Raw genomic sequence first — 21,495 nt, forward strand, 5'->3', positions numbered from 1 at the left:
CAAAAAGTTAAGGATATTTGGCTTTCGGGTGAAATTTCAGGATGCACCTAAAATGCACTATAACCTTTGCATGTGAACTTAATATGACCTTCTCTACACTTTTGAATGCACATGTCCAACTGTTCAGTGTTTCAGTACTTTTTGCATAACTTGCTGTTCTGTAACAAGGTGCTTAATGGCAAAATTCACAACTGGTGTTTGATCCATGAATCGACCAATAAAGTTTCTGGTTCAATTAGAATTGGTATTTAAACAGTCCTCTTCATCATGCTGTTCACATTTTGACATCATAAGACCAAGACAACACCTAACAATTGATCAACAGTACCTCGCCATTGCGAGGCTTCAAACAGGATGTTCTCAGAGGGAAGTGGCCACTGAGCTTAAAGTATCACAGAGTGTCATCAGCAGGTTGTGACAGAGATACAAAGAGACTGGAAGAGTCACAGAAAGGCCTAGAAGTGGACTTCCTTTGGCCACATCCCACATTGACGACCGCTTCATTGTGAACAGTGCCCTGCGGAACCGGATGATGAATGCCACTCAACTCCAGGCACATTTAAGGGAGGTGAGAGGTACCCAAGTGTCATGTCAGACCATTCGAAACTGTTTACATCAGCGTGGTCTGCAAGGGTACCTGACCACACCACCAGACACAGGCGTGATCGTCTTGCATGGGCCAGGGAGCATTTACGCTGGACGAGGGACCAGTGGGCCTCAGTGCTATTCTCTGATGAAAGTCGATTCACGTTGAGCAGAAATGATGGCCACCAACAATGTTGGAGACGTCAAGGAGAGCGCTATGCATCAGCCACTGGTGGTGGTGGTGTTACAGTCTGGGCAGGTGTGTCTACTCAATACAGAACTGCCCTACATCTTGTGAATGGTACAGTGACAAGCCAATACTACCTGAATAACACCATTAATCCAGTCATTGTGCCCCTGCATGAACAACACAGGCCTGATTTCATCTTCATGGACAACAATGCTCCAGCTCATCAAGGCCGCATCATTAGAGAACGGCTGCTGGAGGCTGGGGTACCTCAAATGGAGTGGCCTGCACTTTCTCCAGACCTGAATCCCATAGAAAACCTATGGGATCAGCTGAGTCGGCGTGTAGAGGCTCGTAACCCTGCACCCCAGAACCTCAATGACCTGAGGGCCACCTCAGCAGACAATAAGTCGACCCGTGAACAGCATGAGACGTCGTTGTCAAGCTGTAATTGATGGTCAAGGGCACATGACAAATTATTGAGACATTGACATTTTTTGTTGTGGTATACCCACCACTGTTATTGCCTTTTGTTTCAATAAATTGTTTGAGATGAGGAAATCACCATTGCATGCTTCTACTTAAATGCCCTACTTTCATGATATGATATCAATGTAGCGTGAACTTTTTACATTTTCCATAGATTTCATCCAAAAGCCAAATATCCTTAACTTTTTGTGAGGAGTGTATACACTACCAGTCAAAAGTTTGGACACACCTTTTAATTCAATGTTTTTTGTTTAGGGATTTATTTTCTACATTCTAGAACAATAATGGAGATTTCAGAACAATGAAATAACACACATGGACTTCAGTAATCCATATGTAATGACAACAAAAAACAGTCAGTTGTTATTTTAAGACACGAAGGTCAGGTGTTCTGGAATAGTTCTTGCAAGAACAGTATTGTCAAGTGCATTTACAAAACCCATCAAGCACCATGATGAAACTGGCTCACATGAAGACCATCCCAGTAAAGCAAGACCAAAACTGACCTCTGCTGCAGAGGAGAAGTTCATTTAGAGTTACCAGCCTCAGAAATCACCAATTAACAGCACCTCAGATTAGAGCCGTTATGAAGGCTTTACAGAGCATCAGTAGCAGACATATCTCAATATCAACTATCCAAAGGACATTATTGTGGATTTCGGCCGCCTTCAGCATTCAGCATACAATGTAGAAAGAAATAAACATCAGGAAAGACCATGGAATTAGAAGGTGTGTCCAAACTTTTGACTGGTAGTGTATATATATATATATATATATATATATATATATATATATATATATATACTATATATTTGGTCCCCCGTTTGGTGTGTGTGTGTTTGTGCATGCTTGAGGCAGTGTGTCAGGACAGAGTGAGAAGCTCTGATAATTACCCCTGTACCACTGCACAGTACGCCACTGCCATTCCTCTGCTTGTTGTCATTAACAGATCTGATCCATAGGAGGCCATATAAAGCAGTTTCATGTGACTCTTCTCCATTTATTTTAATGTCTTCCACATTAAGGCTTATATAGCTGTTTATTACATATAAAAGATGCTGTAACATGAACTTCCAAGCTCCTCTTTCAGAACTAAACAGCTGAATATAGATTCTTACTAGATGAAGAAGCACCAATGAAAGCTAGAAGGAATGTAAAAATGCCAGTTTGGGTTTTTCAGAACCGATGATGCTGCAGCCAGTGACCTTTAGTCTTAAAAAGAGAAATGGGGAAAAAACAGGAAACATGACTACACAGTCTCCCTGATGGCTCTCTCTCCCTTCATGAGTCAATATGTTTAAAAGCATCTTCCACTTTACAGAGTTTCCACTTAATGGTTATGTCAGGGTTATTTTCATTTGGCACATATACGTATACTTTCCAAGAGCGGGAAATGAAATGCTTCTGCTTTACCTTTACGGTCAGTATTTACGCTGACGCCTGGTTGAGATAGTAGATCATTAGATTAGATAATTTCTGGAATCTAATATTGATTAATAATTGATAATGAAGCTATGAGGTATGGGTGGTGCAATGTGTTATGTCACAGTGTCTAACCAATGGAATAATAATAATAATAATAATAATAATAATAATAATAATAATTGAAATCACACTCTCCCAGCCTGCACTGCAGCCTATAGACATGATATGACCACTCTGATCAGACCTGTTTCCAATCCAATTATTTTCTGATATAAAATTAGTTTCATTTTTAGCTACTTATGAACAAGCAATTGGGGCATCTCAGAGAGCAGAAATAGGTTTGATATCATTATTTACTTTGAAAATAGAAACATTTATGTGAAACTTTTCTATAAACATATTGCCCCTAGTGGGATGGATAGTGTCTGGTTTTATATGAGCTTCATATTAACCACCACTGTAGAGTGTGACATGGCAAACACATTTATTGCTAAAATCAGGCAGGAATTACATTTTTTGTCTCCTAGTTTAACACACATTTCAGCTGTGACCGGTTTTTGACTACACCAATACTTTTTTTAGAGTGTATTTTGTATTCCTTTGCTGGTTTGATCTCTCCTAGTTACCTCTGTTCACACCTAACTGACTGCCTGTCTGCTAACATTTTAATAACGCTGCCTTACCTGCACTTCATCTGTCTCACACTCCCTGTTGTGACAAATAATAATAACAATATTAAGAAGAAGAAGAAATATTATTTCACTATTTCACAGACACTTAAAGGCAGATAGAGATCTACATTCCTGAATTAATTAAGTATTTCAAGTCAGTAATGCTCGATTGAATCCATGCTGGACATCAAACACCACTATAATAAAAGGTGGAATTCTTTAATACAAACCAAACAAACATTAAACTTACATTTTTGTCATCTGTCATTTTTGTGTTTTCTACTTTTTGCACTTGTTCTACCTATTTTTTCCTTCATTGTGTTTCCTTCAAAGGCTTAAAGGGTAAATAATCCAACTAAAGAACATCACACCTACGACTGGATCTGTACCTTGACTGTAAATCTCAGCCTGAACGAAGATCACATGACTCTGAACGTATCATCTGTAACACTTAAAATCTTTATTTAGAAGGTTTCTTTGCTGCATTTGGTTGTTGTTAAGTTGTCTTTATTTGTCACATATACATTACTGCACAGTAACATTCTTTCTTCGCATATCCCATCCTTGGGGGTTGGGGTCAGAGCTCAGGGTCAGCCATGATGCAGCAACCCTGGAGCAGGGTGGGTTGGGGGCCTTGCTCCCTTGAAGCCCAATCTTTCCGGTCAACGACCCAGAGCCTTAACCACTTGAGCTACCACCAAGTGTCGTTGTTGTTGGCATAGCACTGGCAAATTCACAAAATGGCATCCATGGGAATGAAATCAGGACATTAATGCCATTCTGCTTCGATCTACTAAATTGTTTACCTGAACAATTTATATCTAAAACCTCATTTTCATGACATCACTGAAATAATCACAAAAAAATTATGAACTTACTTTTCTTCTTTACAGAATCTCCAGGGAATTCAGATGATCCAACTTCCTCTTGAAGATGGTGAAGACTTATGGTATATATCACAGGGTGAATGTGTTCAGGTAACAGGGTTAAGGAACTAAAATGTGCATTTTTTATAACCTATAATGGATGACTCGTGGAAAAGGACGTTTCAAGGATTGCCTTTAAATATTTATGTTTTAATGATTATATCTCAAGCTAAAGTGTAGTTATAGTTGGCAGGATTAGACAAAATCCAAAGAGGTACAGAGGTTTTATTAATGTTTAATGCTATTTATTTGAAATATGCACAAAGGATGAGGTAAAGGATGCTTTATACTGTATGTGAGATCAGCTCAGCGAGAATTCTGTAATTATTTACAATTATAATACTGTTTGTATTTTACTTGGTTAGACATTTATTTATTAATTCTGTTGCCTGTATGATCTTTGAGCTTTCCCAGTCTACTGTATATCCTGCATAATCAATTGACTGATTCACTTTTAGCCCATTACCCCTTTGTTCTAATTTGTTACACATAAAATTCAGGAAGTCATGTGACATTAAGGCTTTTAGACCTGTCTGTAGTTTGGGCTTCAGAGGTTTTCTGTATTGACTTGGATTTGCCTTGGACACACAGTGGAACTATGGCATACAAATTTATTTGGTTGTGGGGGCGAGTTCTTAAGGCAAAAATTTGTATTGAGAAATTAATTTTCCCATAAGAAATAATGTAAATGCAGATAATCCGTTCCAGCAACCCAAAAATATTACCAATTTCCAACACTATAATCATATTCTTGCAAGCATTCCATGTCAAGGGTCCTCACAGGAAGTCATGCCACCAAGCTTGGGCTAAAAATAGAACAGGCACCCATGCCATCAATCTGTCAACAAAGAAACATGCAAAAATCATGTAGCTTTCAAACGCATGCGAAAGGCAGTCGTTCATGGTATCATGGGTTGACTCTTTCAAAACAGCTTTCGCTGACTGAGAAAAAATTTGCAAAATTCATAAACTCGCTTTGGTTGGCTTCGCTTGCCTTTCCACTGACACAAAATTTTGAATGGCTCCCGGATGTACACACAACTTTGGTGGCGCTCGGTTCAGTTCGTTTCGTTCGTATGCTGAAAATGCTTTGTATGGGATGCAAATTTCTTGCAAAATTTTAATTCTTAAGGTGAAAATTCATAAGGGAGGGCATTCATATGCCTAGGTTCCACTGTAACATCATTTTTTGCTTGGACTTGGTCTCAGTCTTGGTATCAGACTCAATAAATATGATTTTGGTCAATTTTGAGTTTTGAACAATTTGTAGATTTTGAATGTTATAAACTCTCTTGCATTGTTTTATAAAGTGTTTTTAATGTACTTCATGTCTGAGTCCATGATCTGATTTAAAGCTAGACATGATTACCATATTTATACATTTCTTGCATTGTGCCATTTTAGAAATGTCAGTGATTAGAGCTGATGATGCTAATTAAGCAATGAGATTTCTGGCTAAACCTCTCCAGGCGTCTAAGAACTGCTGCTCCGTCTCTAGACAGAATCCCACGAAACAGGACGAGCAGAAATAGCGAAATGTGGAGGACAGGGATTTGAGCCATGGCCAGATTTGACAAAGCAGTGGGTCATCATCCGCAAACAATGAGCATATCACAGCAAGGCACGCCATCTGTTTCAGGGAGTGGAGAGGAGAAGAGCCCAGGCCGTCGCAGTGTGTTTTCTGTGTGTACATCGGCTTATGAAGACGTTCATGTTGGAGACCGAATCTCAATCCAAACTGGGGAAAATAACAAGTGTGGCAAAATTGCAAAAAGACAAACAAAAGAATTAGAGCGTTATTGAGGATTAAGTGATGTTTGTGGTCGTCTAATGTTCCAAAAAAAATCCAAAAAATTTCCTAAACTACCAGATGGCCTTTAAAAAAATTTCTTGGAATGATGAAGTAATGTTTTAAGAGGGGGATTTTAAGGGAAATAAAACGTGTGGAAATAATATTTTTCCTGCAAGTATCAGGGACACAGCAATGTTTAATTAAATTCTAACATGAGAAACATGCTGTTTGGAAATGTTTGAATTGTTAAATTCACACCACAGGGCTAGAACAAAGTGTGCATAATTAACACTTTAGCAGTGATCTGACTTAAAGCAGAAGGAAATTACTGGTGGAAAAGTCTATTCTGTTCAATAAGGAAAAGATAGAACCAACAAAAGCATTGAGAAACGAGTCCCAATAACTGTGGAGTGCCAATACTTTTGAAACCACCATTTTGAAAAGTTTAAAATGAATTTATACTGAATTGCCATGTGTTTGAATTGGACACATTATTTTCTTAAGCATCAGGAGAGAAAGAGATCAAAAACAGAAAGTGTTAATGTGTGGGAATTCTGACACATGCATCACTCCTTTAATTGATCATGTAGAAATTCTGTTGATTAAATGAACTCTCCAATGTCCACTTGAATATAACGTCTCTGGAAAATGCAATAACTAGTAATATCATGCTGAGAGAATGACTCAAAAATGAAGAACGCTGAACATTATGCATGCTAGGAAATGATGTGTGCTAAATAATGCTAAATAAATTCACATAAATGTCGTAATTACGGTTATTTAAGACCTGGAGTGCCAGGTGCAAGCAATTTTGCTTGGAGGAAATGGAGGTTCTTCATTTACTTCAGCGTTAAAGAGCCGACATCCTCACGTCTAGGTACTCGCTGGAGGTCTCGAGTGTGTTCCAACCTTTTTATAACCAAAGAGCTCAATTAATTAGCAGAAAAGAGAAGCTAATTAGTTCAATTAGATTCTGGCCAGTGGATAGTTAGAAATGAGGACCTATAGGCACTGCTGCTCTTAATAGACAGAATAGAGCACTTTTGTGTAGTAATTCAACATACAGACCTCAGAGAGTTGCTTGAAATTAAAGGCATGTTGCTTGTCATTATCGACATGCTAATTATAACACTGCACTGATGAACTCTCGAATCGGAAAGTGTGGATTACGTTTCTTGATCAGTCTGAAAGGAGCTGAAAGGAATTCTGGCTGTACCGTGATTGTTAGGTTTATATGAATTCATTCTATGTTATCATTTCCACAGTAACAGCTTACATAGCTTGGAGAGCAGACATATAAATGTGTACTGTTTTGTTTTCTTATTCAGCATTGAATGTCTTTGTCATGTTACTCCACAGTGGTGCTTAATATGATTCTCATATGAAAGTAGACACAATTTTTCTGTTTTTCTAGGGGCAATATATTTGTAAAAAGGCTCCAAAAACCCCAAAACAGTTCATTTTTCCACACAGATGTTTCTATCTTCAAAGTAAACCATGATATCAAACACAATTCTGCTCTCTGAGATGCCCCAAGTGCTTGTTCATCTAAAAAGTGTCCAAAATTTAAAGGTGTTTATCTTCAATCAGTAAAATTCTGTGTAAAGTTATCCAACAGAGGGAAAAACACACAAAGTCCTGACTCATTTTATATCAGACTCAGTGCCAGAAAATAATTTGTTTGTTTAAACTGATTGAAAATATAAAAGTGTACTGGTAAAAAAGGGTTAAGAGTTATGGAAGGAGACTCCAGTTTCAGGATGCAGATTTTGCAAAGATCTTTGAACAAAGTTTTGAGTGAAAATAGGAACTCTTTGTGTTCCAAAACTTAGGAATAAAAAAAATTATCAAATTCATTGGAGGTTGTGTAATAAAACTCTAGGACTCTAAAGTGGTCACAGAACTCCGCTTCTCAGTGGGCAATATCACGCCACCTCATCACTGATTATTTTCCTATTCCATCACATTACTTTTATATGACTTCATTACCAGTTCTGTTCGTTCCCTTTAATGAACCTGATTCTAGACATTAATGAACCACATAAAATTGAACATTTGTTCTTCAACCTCTCACTTCCTTGAAGATGGATCTGTTTTTGCCTGTCATGGCTTGCTGATTTGATCATACAGGCTTCTAATGACACCTTTATGCATCGTCATTCTTTACTTCTGCTGGACAGCAGGTAAAAATTGCAATGACAGGTTGCATAATAAAAAAGCCGCTATACAAAATGAGATATTTTATTTGTAATATATTTATGCTTGTACACCAGTAAAATAAAATGCATATCTATAATTCCATCGCAATCTCAGTGAACAGATAGACAGCATTCCGTTGACGGTCGCCACCTGTAAAAATCATGTTGTGACGCAGACAGAATGCTGCATGTTTTAGGGAGAAATAAACATTTTTTATCTTTACAGAAATACTTATAAACATAAAAAACATAACAGTATTGAACAAATGTATCACTCTTTGAAGAATAACACTGGCAACGGAAATCTTCGTCTCGCACCTTCAACATTCTTGTGTGCTTTCGGCTCTCTGGTTTTGTTTAAAGATCTTTCTTTTTTTTTAGGATTTTTTTAAGTGTGTTTTCGGTAGTCACTTTCTGGTCAGTGTAAGCTTTTGCGGGTAAAGGGGAAGAGGACTCTCTCTGCGGTGTTGCTTAAACACGGCACATTTAAAGTTTACATAGAACAAACATTTGGGCACTGAGTTTTTATATACATTAAATCATATGGGTTTTGTAAAGGCATCCATTTCTTTAAATGTGTCTTTAGCTTTATATTTTGTTCATTCTCAACCGTGCAGGTTAACCTCGCAACCCATTCTACAGTCTCTGTCTGTAACTCTAGGTTACCAAAGGTATTTTTTGTGCCATTGTCATGAGCAAGACTGATCCGAGAATTTGGTCCTCTTTAAACTAAGACATGGTTAAGGACAACCAGAACATGGGAAAAAAGAGAAGGCCCAATGCTCTAAGAGTAGATCCATGGCCCTTCAGACATGACTGATCTGATTTGGGCTTTTTGGAGCACTTTTTTTTCCTTTTAGGTGCTGTTGAGGGTTCCATATCCAACAGGTCTGGGTTGAGTTTGTCCAGGGACTGATCTAGGTTGTTGGAAAGGGTTGCCAATGGCCCATCATTGAGACTTACTCCTTGCTTGCTGCGAGTGTCGTTCTTTAACCGTTCTGTTTCTAGGACCTTCGTCTTCGAAATGTTCTCCTTCTCCTTCTGGGGGTTGTTTGTGATTTGGCGGCTGTTATAGGATGAGGGGTCAGGTAGGGTCTTGCTGGAAATGATGGAGGATTTGTCGTTATCTGAAAGGCAGCATCTTGGAATACTCTCCCCCATGGGGTCGTCAAAGGACAGGAACTTTCCAGAGTGAGGATTGGTCTCGATACATCCTTCCAGGTCATTGCTTTTAAGTCGTTTCAGGTCCTTCCCCACTAGAGTGACTGGAAGGTGGCATTCAAGATCAGAGCTGGAACCTTTGAAGCGTTTGAACCAATCCCACAGAGGCCTAGCTCGGCAGTCACAAATCCACTGGTTCCCATTGAGACGTAAATACTGAAGTGATACCAATGGTTCCATCGTTTCACCACTCAACATAGTGAGATTGTTGAAAAACAGAAACAAGGTAGTGAGCTTCCCGAGGTCGTTAAAAGCTCGCTGCTGTACATGAATGATACGGTTTTGATGCAGGAGCAAGCGGTCAAGGTGGATCAACCCTCTTAACATGTGGTCCGTCACCACCTTGATCTTGTTGTTGTGCAGGAACAGGTAGGTAAGGTTGGCCAGATCCACAAAAGTGTCATCGTGCAGGGCTAGCAGATTGTTGTCCTGCAAATACAGGTACTGAAGTGAGTAGAGTCCGCGAAACACCCCAATAGGAAGTTCAGACAGTCCACATCTGTGCAGGTGTAAAGTATGCAGCTTGGTCAGACCTCGAAAGGCAGAGGGACTGATGATCCGAAGGTTACTGTTGTCACCGATATCCAGCTCTTCCAGTCTCTCCAGGCCATAGAAGGCCCCAGACTCAATGTGGCTGATGTTGTTGGAATACATCCAGAGGACGGTGAGGTTATGCACGGAGCTAAAGCTGGTGGAACGGACCACTGTGAGTTTGTTGCTCTGGAGGAATATCCGCTGGCTACGGACAGGGATTTCGGTAGGAATAGAGAACAGGCCTTGCTGCTGACAGGCCATGGTTGGTCTCGGCTCACTGTAGCACACACACTTTGCTGGGCAGCCATTCAATACTGGCACAACATTCAGCCATAGCACCAGGCAGAAGAGTCGGCCTCCTGTAGAAAGAGGACAGAGAAGTATGGGTCAGTCTGGGCATATTTGGTTTCAGTTCATATTTGTGTACCTTTTTAACATACATGAAAGGTTCTTTGCATGGTTAAGCTTCCTGATGGGACACTACTAGGGTGTCAAGCAATCTGCTGAAAAGCTCTTTAAAAACCTTTTTGTAAACCAATTCCAGAAAAGACAATAGGATTATTATTGTTATGAAAATGTTCAAATCATCCTCCCCTCTACATTTGCCTGTTTATCCAGACCACTCCAAGCAACAATTCTGATTTGGATTTGGTAACAGCCATCAAATTTGTTACAATTATCTGCTTCATAGCACAACACCTTCAAAATTGCCAGCTGTAGCGTTCCAGTTAAAAAAGCACTACCAGCGGATATCTTCATCATGGCACCAATTCCATCTATCAGCCAGTGAAAGCATGAGGACCCAGGCAATTGGGAATGCTGATAAATTAAACAAGGAAGTGGGCCTGCCACAAAATTAGCTGGCACTAACAGGAGTGGTGGAACTAATCAGATTCCTGCATGACAGAAGAGTTGACCTTTTAGTCTGTCTAAAGAATGTCAAGTGCTTTGACGAGTCTCTTCATGACTTTGTGGCTGGATCGGTCAGGGGGAGGTTAGATATAAGTCCCTTGATCATGTTGAAGTTTTGGAGTGTTGTATTAAGATAAGATGGCCTGAGACCTTATAATCTTTGTAATTTATTTAATAGAAGTTGGGGTTAGATGCTAGGTAACCAGCATATTCTGTAGGTTCCATCAGGCAACACATTAATCTGGAATTTTAAGTAATATGAACATTTGCTTTAAATGCCATGAAAATACATTTTTTCTATTCTATTACATCCAGATTTTCCTTCATATCAGCTAATGGGCAGAAAAGTACAATGTGCTGAATAGAGATAGAAGCATGGCTATGTTTCTAGCATCTTGCCAGCCCTCAGCTCATCTATGTGTCTGTCCCTCCATCCTGCGGCTTGTTAAATGGAGCTTGCTTGAGGCTTGACAGCAATCCTGTGCTACACTTTCCCTCAAAACCTGTCTTCTCTTTTTCCCTCTTTCTCTCCCTCATCCCCTCTCCCATCAGCCTCTACTGCCGAAAAGCTGTCAGACTTTCACTCTTTCTGCTTCGCAGAGGATAAAAATATTCTATTGCCAGGCTGTTCTGCGTTAGGCTTCATGAATCCATCAGGCCTGCCTTTTTTATCCGCTAGTCATTAGCAGACTATGCACAACCTTACACAAAGCATAGCCAAGATTTGCTTTCAACTCCCTTTTCTCTTTGCCTTAGCTGCTTGTGCTAACCTGCATGCAGCCTCTTTTGCCTTTCATCTAGTTAGTTTTAATGGAGTTTCTTGAAATGTCATCTACTGTCCTCCAATTATTTTAAAGCACCGTCTGGTCTGCTGGATGGTCATATATCCATACCCTTTATGGTTAGCCACCCTTGATATTAAAAGGCCATTTGATCGACATCAGCCACATGTTCTTTTGTATTACATTCTGTTTTCCTCCTATCCACTTCTATCTTCTCTGATCGGCATCACATCCTTTCTACTTTCACCCTCATCTTTCATATTCAGAACCAAGGTTGTATAGAAAAGTCAGCTAATATGTTCACTAGTTGGCACTGTAAGTTGAAAATAGTGAGACGGTTAAGAAAGCAAGCTAAGTGTACATGAAAATATTTTGGAGTTGATGAAACCAATTCTCAATTAATGGCCAAAAAGCTGAATTAATACTAATAAGACAATACAGAGGAACCTCAACAAATGAATGCCCTCCTTTACGAATTTTTGGCTTAAGAATTGAAATTTTGCAAGAAATTTGCATCGGTATACGAAGCATCTTTGGCATACGAATGAACTGAGCCAAACCAAACTGGGAGCTGTTTAAAACTTGTTTGCGTCAGTGGAAAGCCAAGCCAACCAAAGCGAGTTTACAATTTTTACCAATTTTTTTTCAGTCAGCGAAAGCTGTTTGGCGTCACCAACATTGCCTTCAGCTTGTGTTCAAAAGCTAGTTGTTTTTTCGTGCATTGTTTTGTTGACAGATCGGTGGCATGGGTGGCATTGGGCTAGTTTTAGCCCAAGTTTGGTGGCACGACTTCCTGTAAGGAGCCTTGACATGGAAGGCTTGGCTTGGGCCAGTACTTTGTAAGCAACAATACAGTTTATACACTTCGTATTGGTCATATTGGTAATAATTTTGGGTGCCTGGAATGGATTATCTGCATTTACATTATTTCTTATGGGAAATTCCCAATAAGTTCCGCAATAAAATTTTTGCCTTAAGAACTCCAGAACAAATTAATGACGAAATACATATGCTGAGGTTCCACGGTGCTAATAATAAACTAATGAAGAGCTTATCTTATGTATTCATACATGAATAAATAACGACCACCTCAAGTACGTTCCTCAAGTACGTTAGTACACATTTGTTAGTTAATATATTAATTAACACGTAAACTAAATATCAAACCTGCTTTATGAAAGAATTAAAAGTGCATCATTTCAAATTGCTTTGTACACAAAAGTCATTGAATGGCGCTGAATCGCTTATATCATTTACTATGACCCTCCTTAGCACAAGAGAAAAATGGGTGACTGTTCATGATAAACACAACATAATATACACAGCGACACATACAACTAAAACATGGAAAAAAGCATCTGCTAAATAAGTAAAAGTTAATTTCACCCTTTGGGGTAAAGGCCTGAGCTAACCAGAGCACATACTAGCACGTTAGTGAGATTTGAAGAGAAATGGAGGAAGAACGATGATAAAAACGAGTTAAAATGGAACAATTGGTGAGTCTATAAGAATCAGTGTAAATTCTGAAAGTAATCCAGCTCCATCTACTGACTTTTATCCTTTCTCTTCCGTTGTTGGAGCCTAGGGTTTCACACCAGTATCCAGTCTCACTCAGCTAGATGAGAGTTAGATCAGACGCACAAGGCGGCTTGACGGAGCCGATCCAGACTCATTTTCGCATGTTTTTATTGAACATGGTGGAAAAACCTCTCAGACACTGTTGTAGATATTATTTAAGCTTTAAAGAGGCTTAATTCCCTGCCATGGTCTCAGCATCGGAATCAATACCTTCAGCTTTTCAAGTATCAGTCAGGAAGTCAGGAATTGGTATAATATGACTAATTGGTGGATTATGTTCTTTGCTGCACAGATAAAACACCCTAAATATTTCCTGAAACATATTTTGCTTTACCTTATGGAAAAGGCAACTAGTCAACTCCTTTTTTCACACCACCAATCAACTAGCAGCTCTAACTCGGAATAGCTCGACAGCCTTTAAACATTAATGCATGTAATAATGTAATCACTGTATAGAATAACATCCTTGAGAGTTGTCTGGTTCTGAAAAAGCTGCTTTGAATTGCCTTTCAAATATTTCTCTAATTACAGAAAGCACGATGCATAATGACACGGTTTCTTTCTTTCTTTCTTTTTTTAAAATTCTACAGCTCGTGGATTTGACACTGCGGAAGAGTGAGGCAGTATTCTCGAGTGACAAGAATATTAGGATGCCTCTTAGCATGACGAGGACCTCTCTGACTCATTACAGGGAAAGCTGCACTCGGCACTCGGCTTTGCATGAAACGCATTGATCGATGTTCTCTCTTTCTTTCTTTCTCTGTCTCTCTCTCTACATATATATATGTGCAAAAAAAAACACTCATCCTGATAAAAAAAAAAAAAATCAAAGATACATCTAACACACCACAGATGAACCAGGATGGAAAAAAAAAAAAAATCAAAAACACTTCTCTTGCATCTAATTAAATTATTTGTGAGGACAACAAAAAAGAGGAGCACTACAGAGCAGGCACTTGAGATAACTGTGAGTGCAGAAGGGGAGAGGGATAGAATAAGAGGGAGGGAGGGATCTTGTTGACTTTGAGCAGTGAAGTGTGGCAATCCTTGCCGCCGTGTTCATTTGCATGTGTCCCTGCAGAGCGCGGGGTGAATACAGAGACGTTTCCAAGTTTATCTCCTCCTCACGAGCACTGCAACATGGCCTGCCCATTTCCTAACCGATATTGTCCTGGTGCCACCGGAGGCATGTTGAAAGGGGGACAATACATGTCCTGCGGGACTCTGGGAGTTATTGATCATGTTTGGAATGAATAAAGGCTTGCAGATGAGGCATAATGGGCTAAAATGTAGAGAACTGAGAAACCGCTGAGGTTGATTGCTTCTAATGGAAAGTCTAATAGAGCTCGAACATTAATGGGTTATCCTAGTTACAACTAGTCAGATCTCTAACATCTCTGTCAACAGTGTAGAATTACAGCGGAAACTCTGCATGCGAATTTAATTCCTCCTGGAGGCAAGTTCTTAAGGCGAAAATTTGTATTGCAAAACGAATTTTCCTATAAAATAATGTAAATGCAGATACTCTGTTCCAGCCGCCCAGAAATATGACCAATATTACCAATATGAAGCGTATGTAAACTGTATGGCTGCTAACAAAGAACTGACCCAAGCCAAGCATTCTGTGTCAAGGCTCCTCACAGGAAGTTGTGCCACCAAGCTATAACATGATCAAATCTAAAGCATGTGTATCAGCTTAAAGCACATGTGGATTAAGAGGGTGGGAAAACCTGTTACAAAAATTATATTCTGGTCCTGAATGCAGGACGTGCCTCCTGTCAATCATTTTAAAGCCACTCTATGGGCCACTATAGATGCTGGGAGGCGGTGCTTCATGAATGGGGTGGAAATTATTAAAATCTTACAAAATAATAACTATGTGTCTGGGAAGTCATGTGGCCTAAATGTTATATAAATCCACTTGGACATAAAGTGATATAATCTGAAATTTTTTAACCAGTATTTCATATGCCTTGTTAAAATATAATTTAGGTCACATGACCCAAATGTTGATTCCATAAAGCCGTATGACCAGAAAATTCTACTGCTACATTTAATCTACATGACCATAAAGGCTTATGACCCAAGCTTTATGTTAAAGCCATGTGAGCATTAAGTAATATAAACATGCTATCATGTTAAAGCCAGTTCACCATATAATCTCATCTTAAAACTATATGAGCCAATATTATATTTAATCAATAAGACTTGAACATATGAAGTCTAATTATCATGTTGTAAAATCTGACCATAAAAGCATAAAACCATGATGACCATAACACCAGATGAAGATAATGCAGAACATAAAGCTTGGCTCTGAACCCATACAGCAAAGGTTTCATGTTCAACTATATGGTGAATTATATAACGATATCTTTAATCTATATAATGAAATATGACCCAAACATTATATATTAAACCCATATAACTAAAATACCACATACTTTAAATTTATAAGGCATCATTACAGTTAATAACTTAACATCTTAAAGTTTAAGCATAACCTTAAGTCCATATGTCCTGAACCTTTTCTCAAATCCACATGAAGATCACAAAACTTTATTTCACTTCTTCAGTCTTGCCCACTCAAACACTCTCTGGTTCTTATCCAGTGTTTGGTGTTTCTGTAGTTATGGTGACAATAGCACCGAATACATTACACACACACACACACACACACACACACACACATAATCGCTGAATAACCAGATCTCACTATATATTTCTTTCACACTTGTGAGCATACAAGACAAGGGCTGAGAGTTTAAAATTAGCATGTCTGAACACCAGCACTGTTGATTTGACGCTTTGAGTGTTAAAGCCGTCAGCAGCTACATCGCAGAGGAGTTGCACCTCCGAAATTCGACATGTGAAAAAATTAACGCTAAATTAACACAAGACAAGATGGTGTTAGAACATGAACTGACTTAGACTCTGTGGTGTTAAATAAACCTCTATAACCTCACATCACCCTATCTATCTATCTATCTATCTATCTATCTATCTATCTATCTATCTATCTATCTATCTATCTATCTATCTATCTATCTATCTATCTATCTATCTGCCTGTCTGTCTGTCTGTCTGTCTGTCTTTCTGCCAGCCTGCATGTATATCTAACTGTGTCTGTTGGTTTATTTGTTTGTAAGTTATTTACTTATTTATTTATTTTTACTATCTATCTATCTATCTATCTATCTATCTATCTATCTATCTATCTATCTATCTATCTATCTATCTATCTATCTATCTATCTATCTATCTAATTATTATTATTTCTTCATAAAAAATTTTCTTTTAGTTACAAATCTACAGTCTCCCCATAATTGAGGCTCGGGCTTAATTTTGGGATCGGAAAGTAAGTCGCAAATACACAAATTAGAATCATGAACCATTGTGAGCAAGGTTTCCATTATTCCAGTAGAAAGACAAAGTACTTAATCCCCCCCCCAAACTGCCCCCCCCAAAAATAAAATTACGATCGTGATTTTGAATGTGTAAATATAATTTATCCCGCTGATTTAATTACCCAGATATGTATTTCTCTGCTGATAGAAAAATGAAAGCATCACCTCATGCATCTTATTTGTGCACATGTACCCGAGTTGATTGCTGAGAAAAAGAACGAGGGGGGATTCAGACGGATGCAAACGAGACACAGTAGGAACTAAAGAGTAAATAACCTTCTGTTGAATTTACTTCAGAGAGATTTCCGTTTGAGCAGTTAGTACAGCTTCAGATTGCTTTTTTTTGAGATCTCATAATTTTTATATCGATGAATTGTCTTTGTGGACTGGATGAAAGAAAGGGGTTAATAATTCGGAGACACACAGAGAGAGAGAGTGAGAGAGAGAGAGAGAGAGAGTAACTAAAATGATTTCAGGAGCATGTTCTTTGGCATACAGACGTTAATCCTACTAGCACTGAGAAGCAAAACAAGTGACTCTGCGAGCGTTTATTTCTGCCTGCTGTCCCTTATTGTACCAGCCAAGCAGATGGCTCATGAATAACAGAGACTCACGGTTCATAGAGAATCAAAATAACCAGGGGGTGGGGGATAAAACACGTGCACGTGTGCTCTAAATACTTGTAAAGTAAATGCCACAGTGGACACAAGGGATGCCCTGAATCTGACCGAAGAAAGGATTGGAAATGTCACTCATGTAGGCAGAGTGTGAAGGTAAAGATAAATACTGTGCACGGTTTCTTATATAATCGAATGAAGCAAACTTCCTGGAACTGCAAATGGCAACTGAATGAAATGCAGTGATATGGTCATGAAGGGGGTACGTTCTCTAGGATGTCAAATTCTCCCGTTAGTCCAGACTCCTCCTGCGTCTGTGTATGCAAAAATTAACAGATATAGAGAATGCAGGGTACAAAACATGACAAATAAAGATGGCATTGGTTATAAACCTGACATGAATAGTAGCATTATTTGTGTAACTTCAAGCTGGATTTGCCATCTGGCTCACGGGGCGCTGGTCATCAGTCAAACTCGAATGACATTCACTGCCTCAGGGTTGGTCTCGAAACTATTTGTTGCTGCCAGAGTCTATTGTACGCAGTAACTGTTCTAAGAGCTGTTGCCAAGTCAAGCAACTGATTTAGTGACATACGAAACTGCATTGCAAAGACAGAGCGTAGCTCTAGAGACTCCTGCCATGGGTGCTCATATTAAAACAAATCACAAATATGTGCTTCACAAATAGAGGATACAAATCATAACTATGCGAATGCATGCTACATTTAGACTCTGGCTTATATGCCCTTGCCAAGGGTTCCTGCCTAAAGGCATGATTGATTCCCCTCCATTTGTTATATGAGTCATGCTGCCACCTAAAATATGACAGTTTATTCTTCCTTTTTTTGGGGCCATAGTCCTGTTTATGTCTTGATTCTGGAGGCATCCGGAGCAAATTACATTTTTAACTGAGCAATTGAGGGTTAAGGGCCTTGCTCCGGGGCCCAGCAGTGGCAGCTTGGTGGCCCTGGGAGTTGAGCTCACAACCTTCTGATTAGTAGTCCAACACCTTAACCACTAAGTTACTACATCCCTCACTAAACCACCACATCCCCCACTTTAATGTTCCTTCATGCTGCTCATGAAGTCACCCTATTACACAAAAACACCAATAATCTGAGTACATGGTGAAAAACAAATTGACAAAATTGCTGGAGAGAGAGAGAGAGAGAGTGTAACTAAAATGATTTCAGGAGCATGTTCTTTGGCATACAGGCATTAATCCTACTAGCACTACAATGGCATTGCCATAGTGAGAAATAAGAACATCTCCAGCACTAATGATCCAGTTGAGGAACAGTGCAAACTTCTCGCTTTGTTCCATAACACATTACTGCATTTACACAATAAAAGCCACAATGAGACAATAAACCACAACAATCATTGATTTTCCAGCTCTGAATCTTGTGATACAAATTTTTATGGTGTACTGTATAACTCTTTATTTTTATTTAGCTGCTCATTTCTTGTACATTTCTAATACATGCTAACAAAAGCCTTGCTCTGATATAACAGTTTATGGAAATAAATTGAATTGGCCCATGTATTTTCCAAACTACTGATTTTGTAATGAGTGGAAAATGTAATGCGTGTGAAGAAAATGCTGCGTCCTAATCATCTAGTCTAGACGCTATCACTTGTGCTTCTGTTGGACTTGATCTCTCTACATTATTTTTGTTGTGTTTTGTTGTTTTTTTTCTCACAGAGGTCTAAAAGGTCTCAGAGGAAATTGGTCTTTTTGTTAAGATTGTACAGGAAACCAGGTAGTACAAAAAGCAGTTAAAATCCTGAAAGAAAACAATGCTGAAAGCCTGTGGTAAACACCTGAATCTGGGGCAGAGTTTTCATCATTTAGCAGGTCAGAGATCCAAGCCAGAATGCACAAGCCCTATAAATGGGGCCCCAGCAGGCCCTTATAAATATATTTGCTCCAGCGCAGGGGATCACCTCCCTGTAAGCAGGCCTAGGATTCTGAAATAGAGCTTGGATAGGTGAGAGAAATATCAAAATATTTGAAAAAGATTTGTTGGTGAATAAGATGACAATGCAAGGCAAGTGATAGATCAGCAGGTCTGGATTCTGGCAGGTGTGGGATTAGGTACTTAAACTCACAACCTTCCCACAGAACCCCAACTTCTGCCTTACCATTGGCCTTTAACACTTACATTTCTGGCATTTGGCAAACATGCTTATCCAGAGCGACTTATGTTCTATCTCATTTTATTTAACTGAGCAATTTTGGCCCTTGCTCAAGGGCCCAGCAGTGGCAACTTGGTGGAGCTGGGATTCAACTCCCAACCTTCCAATCAGTAGTCCAACACCTTAACCAATAAGCAACCACATCCCCCATTAACCATTGTTTTGTTCCTCTACCAATTTATCAAAGGTTTAGACCTGTCCCAGGGGCATTCGATGGAATTTGCTTTCCCTCACTGAGTCGAGACCCCAGCAGCCTGGACAATGTTTGACCCCCTTATAGTAACTCTGCACCAGGCTTTGTCTTTCAGCCTATTATTCATCTTCATTAAAGACTTGTTGGATCTGGAGTATGTCCCAGGGCAGTGGACACAAGATGGGAATCCACCTTGGATGTGGTGCTAGTCCATGATCCACACACTTGTTCACACTAAAGTGTGATTTTGTTTTGCAGGTCCACCTCAGAAACTAAACAATAGGAGTTTAAGGCTCTGGGTTACCTGTTGGATGGTTGGAGGTTCAAGCTACAGCACTGCCAAACTGCCACTGTTGGACCCTTAAGCAAGGCTCTTTACAATCTCTGCACCAGGAGTGATATATCACGGCTGACCATGAAAACCCACTTGAACACAGGGAGCAAATGCAACTCTCCAGACAGACGGTATCCTAAGCTCAGTATTGACATTTGGACCCTGAAGCTGTGAACTCTGGAGTCGTGCCAAAATACAAAATCACATATGCAAATAGCATAATCCACACCATATCCATCAAACCAGTAAGAACTCACAGAGCTTCCCATTTTCTTAATGGCACTTCAACTGAGTGCCAAATGTGGTACTTTCATCACTGTATAAAGAATTAATTTCCCTACAAGTCAAGGTAGATGTTGGAAGCCTCCCAAAATCCGCAGATTGACTTCCTGTAGGTGCCAAACATAATGAGATATTGGATTAGCAAATAGGCTTACTAATTCAGTTTAGTGTGATCAAGTGATTTTAGGACCAGCATGGAGCATATGTATGTTTGTAAATTATGTAGCCTGCAATGCAATTAGCTACTGCAGTGCTTATTAATATCATAAGTTAAAACAAGCCCTGCTTAAAATGTACTACATCTGTTAAGTCAGGCTCTTGAAAATCTTCATCCAATGAGCAATATAAATGTATTTCTTAATTGCTACTGTTGCAAAATCCACTATGAAATCCACCCACATCATTTTTCGAAGACATTCTGGTTATAATGCTGGTGATACCCATGACATCGTGTCTGTGCTTTACTCAGAAACAATGAGAGCATGGCATTTTAATGCATTATCTCCTCTGAATCATTTGCAATGCTGGCTATAGACCGCAAAACCCTTCATGCTGGCGTCTGTCTTCTTGTACTCAGCACCAGGGGCTAAAACAACTGCGTATCACGTTGCAATGAACTGCAGCGCAAAGTAGGCGAGCACCAGAGAATGGAGCTGTCAGCTGCCAATATTTAGCTCCTATGATGAAGGGGGTGAGGAAGAGCTGTGGCTACACGGCTCGTTAGATGATGGGGATCAAACTGTAGCACAGACTAAACACCACACTGAGTAAAAATATTTCAAGGAAGTACAGGCAAGTTCAAATACTTGGATAGTGAGTCATGGAAATCTAGCACCCTGGAATGTTCTTCAGTTTGTCCATCTCAAAAAAATCTTAATTCAAAATGAAGCAATCTTAGAAATTTAGTATCACTGCCCAAATTAAAGCCACGCCTCTAATCAGAGCTTAAATAACCATAGCTTTGGAATGTTTCTGTTAGAAACATTTCGAGTTTAAGTGAACTCTATAGCGAATTCTACTTATTCCAAATCCATCACCACAAAAACATGCAGCTATGTGAAAACAGTGAAATAAAAAAACAAGAAATAGTCATATTATTGTCCTAGAATACCAAAACCAGCCACCTAATGGTAAAATAATAAATAACGATGCTAGCTAAACAG

The 21,495-nt window shown here is 39.2% G+C and overlaps 1 protein-coding gene across 1 annotated transcript in view; it reads right to left on the reverse strand.

Moving 5' to 3' along the window:
* Window positions 1–8,300: 8,300 nt before the first annotated feature.
* rtn4r (reticulon 4 receptor) overlaps window positions 8,301–21,495 on the reverse strand; it is a 70,185-nt gene continuing 56,990 nt past the window's right edge. Inside the window, exon 2 of the mRNA XM_058375614.1 lies at window positions 8,301–10,387. Coding sequence (XP_058231597.1) covers window positions 9,003–10,387 — 1,385 coding nt within the window. The 3' untranslated portion in view covers window positions 8,301–9,002. The remainder of the gene's footprint in view (window positions 10,388–21,495) is intronic.

This window comes from Hemibagrus wyckioides, linkage group LG22 (assembly GCF_019097595.1).
Source record: "Hemibagrus wyckioides isolate EC202008001 linkage group LG22, SWU_Hwy_1.0, whole genome shotgun sequence".
NCBI classification, from domain to species: Eukaryota; Metazoa; Chordata; class Actinopteri; order Siluriformes; family Bagridae; genus Hemibagrus; species Hemibagrus wyckioides.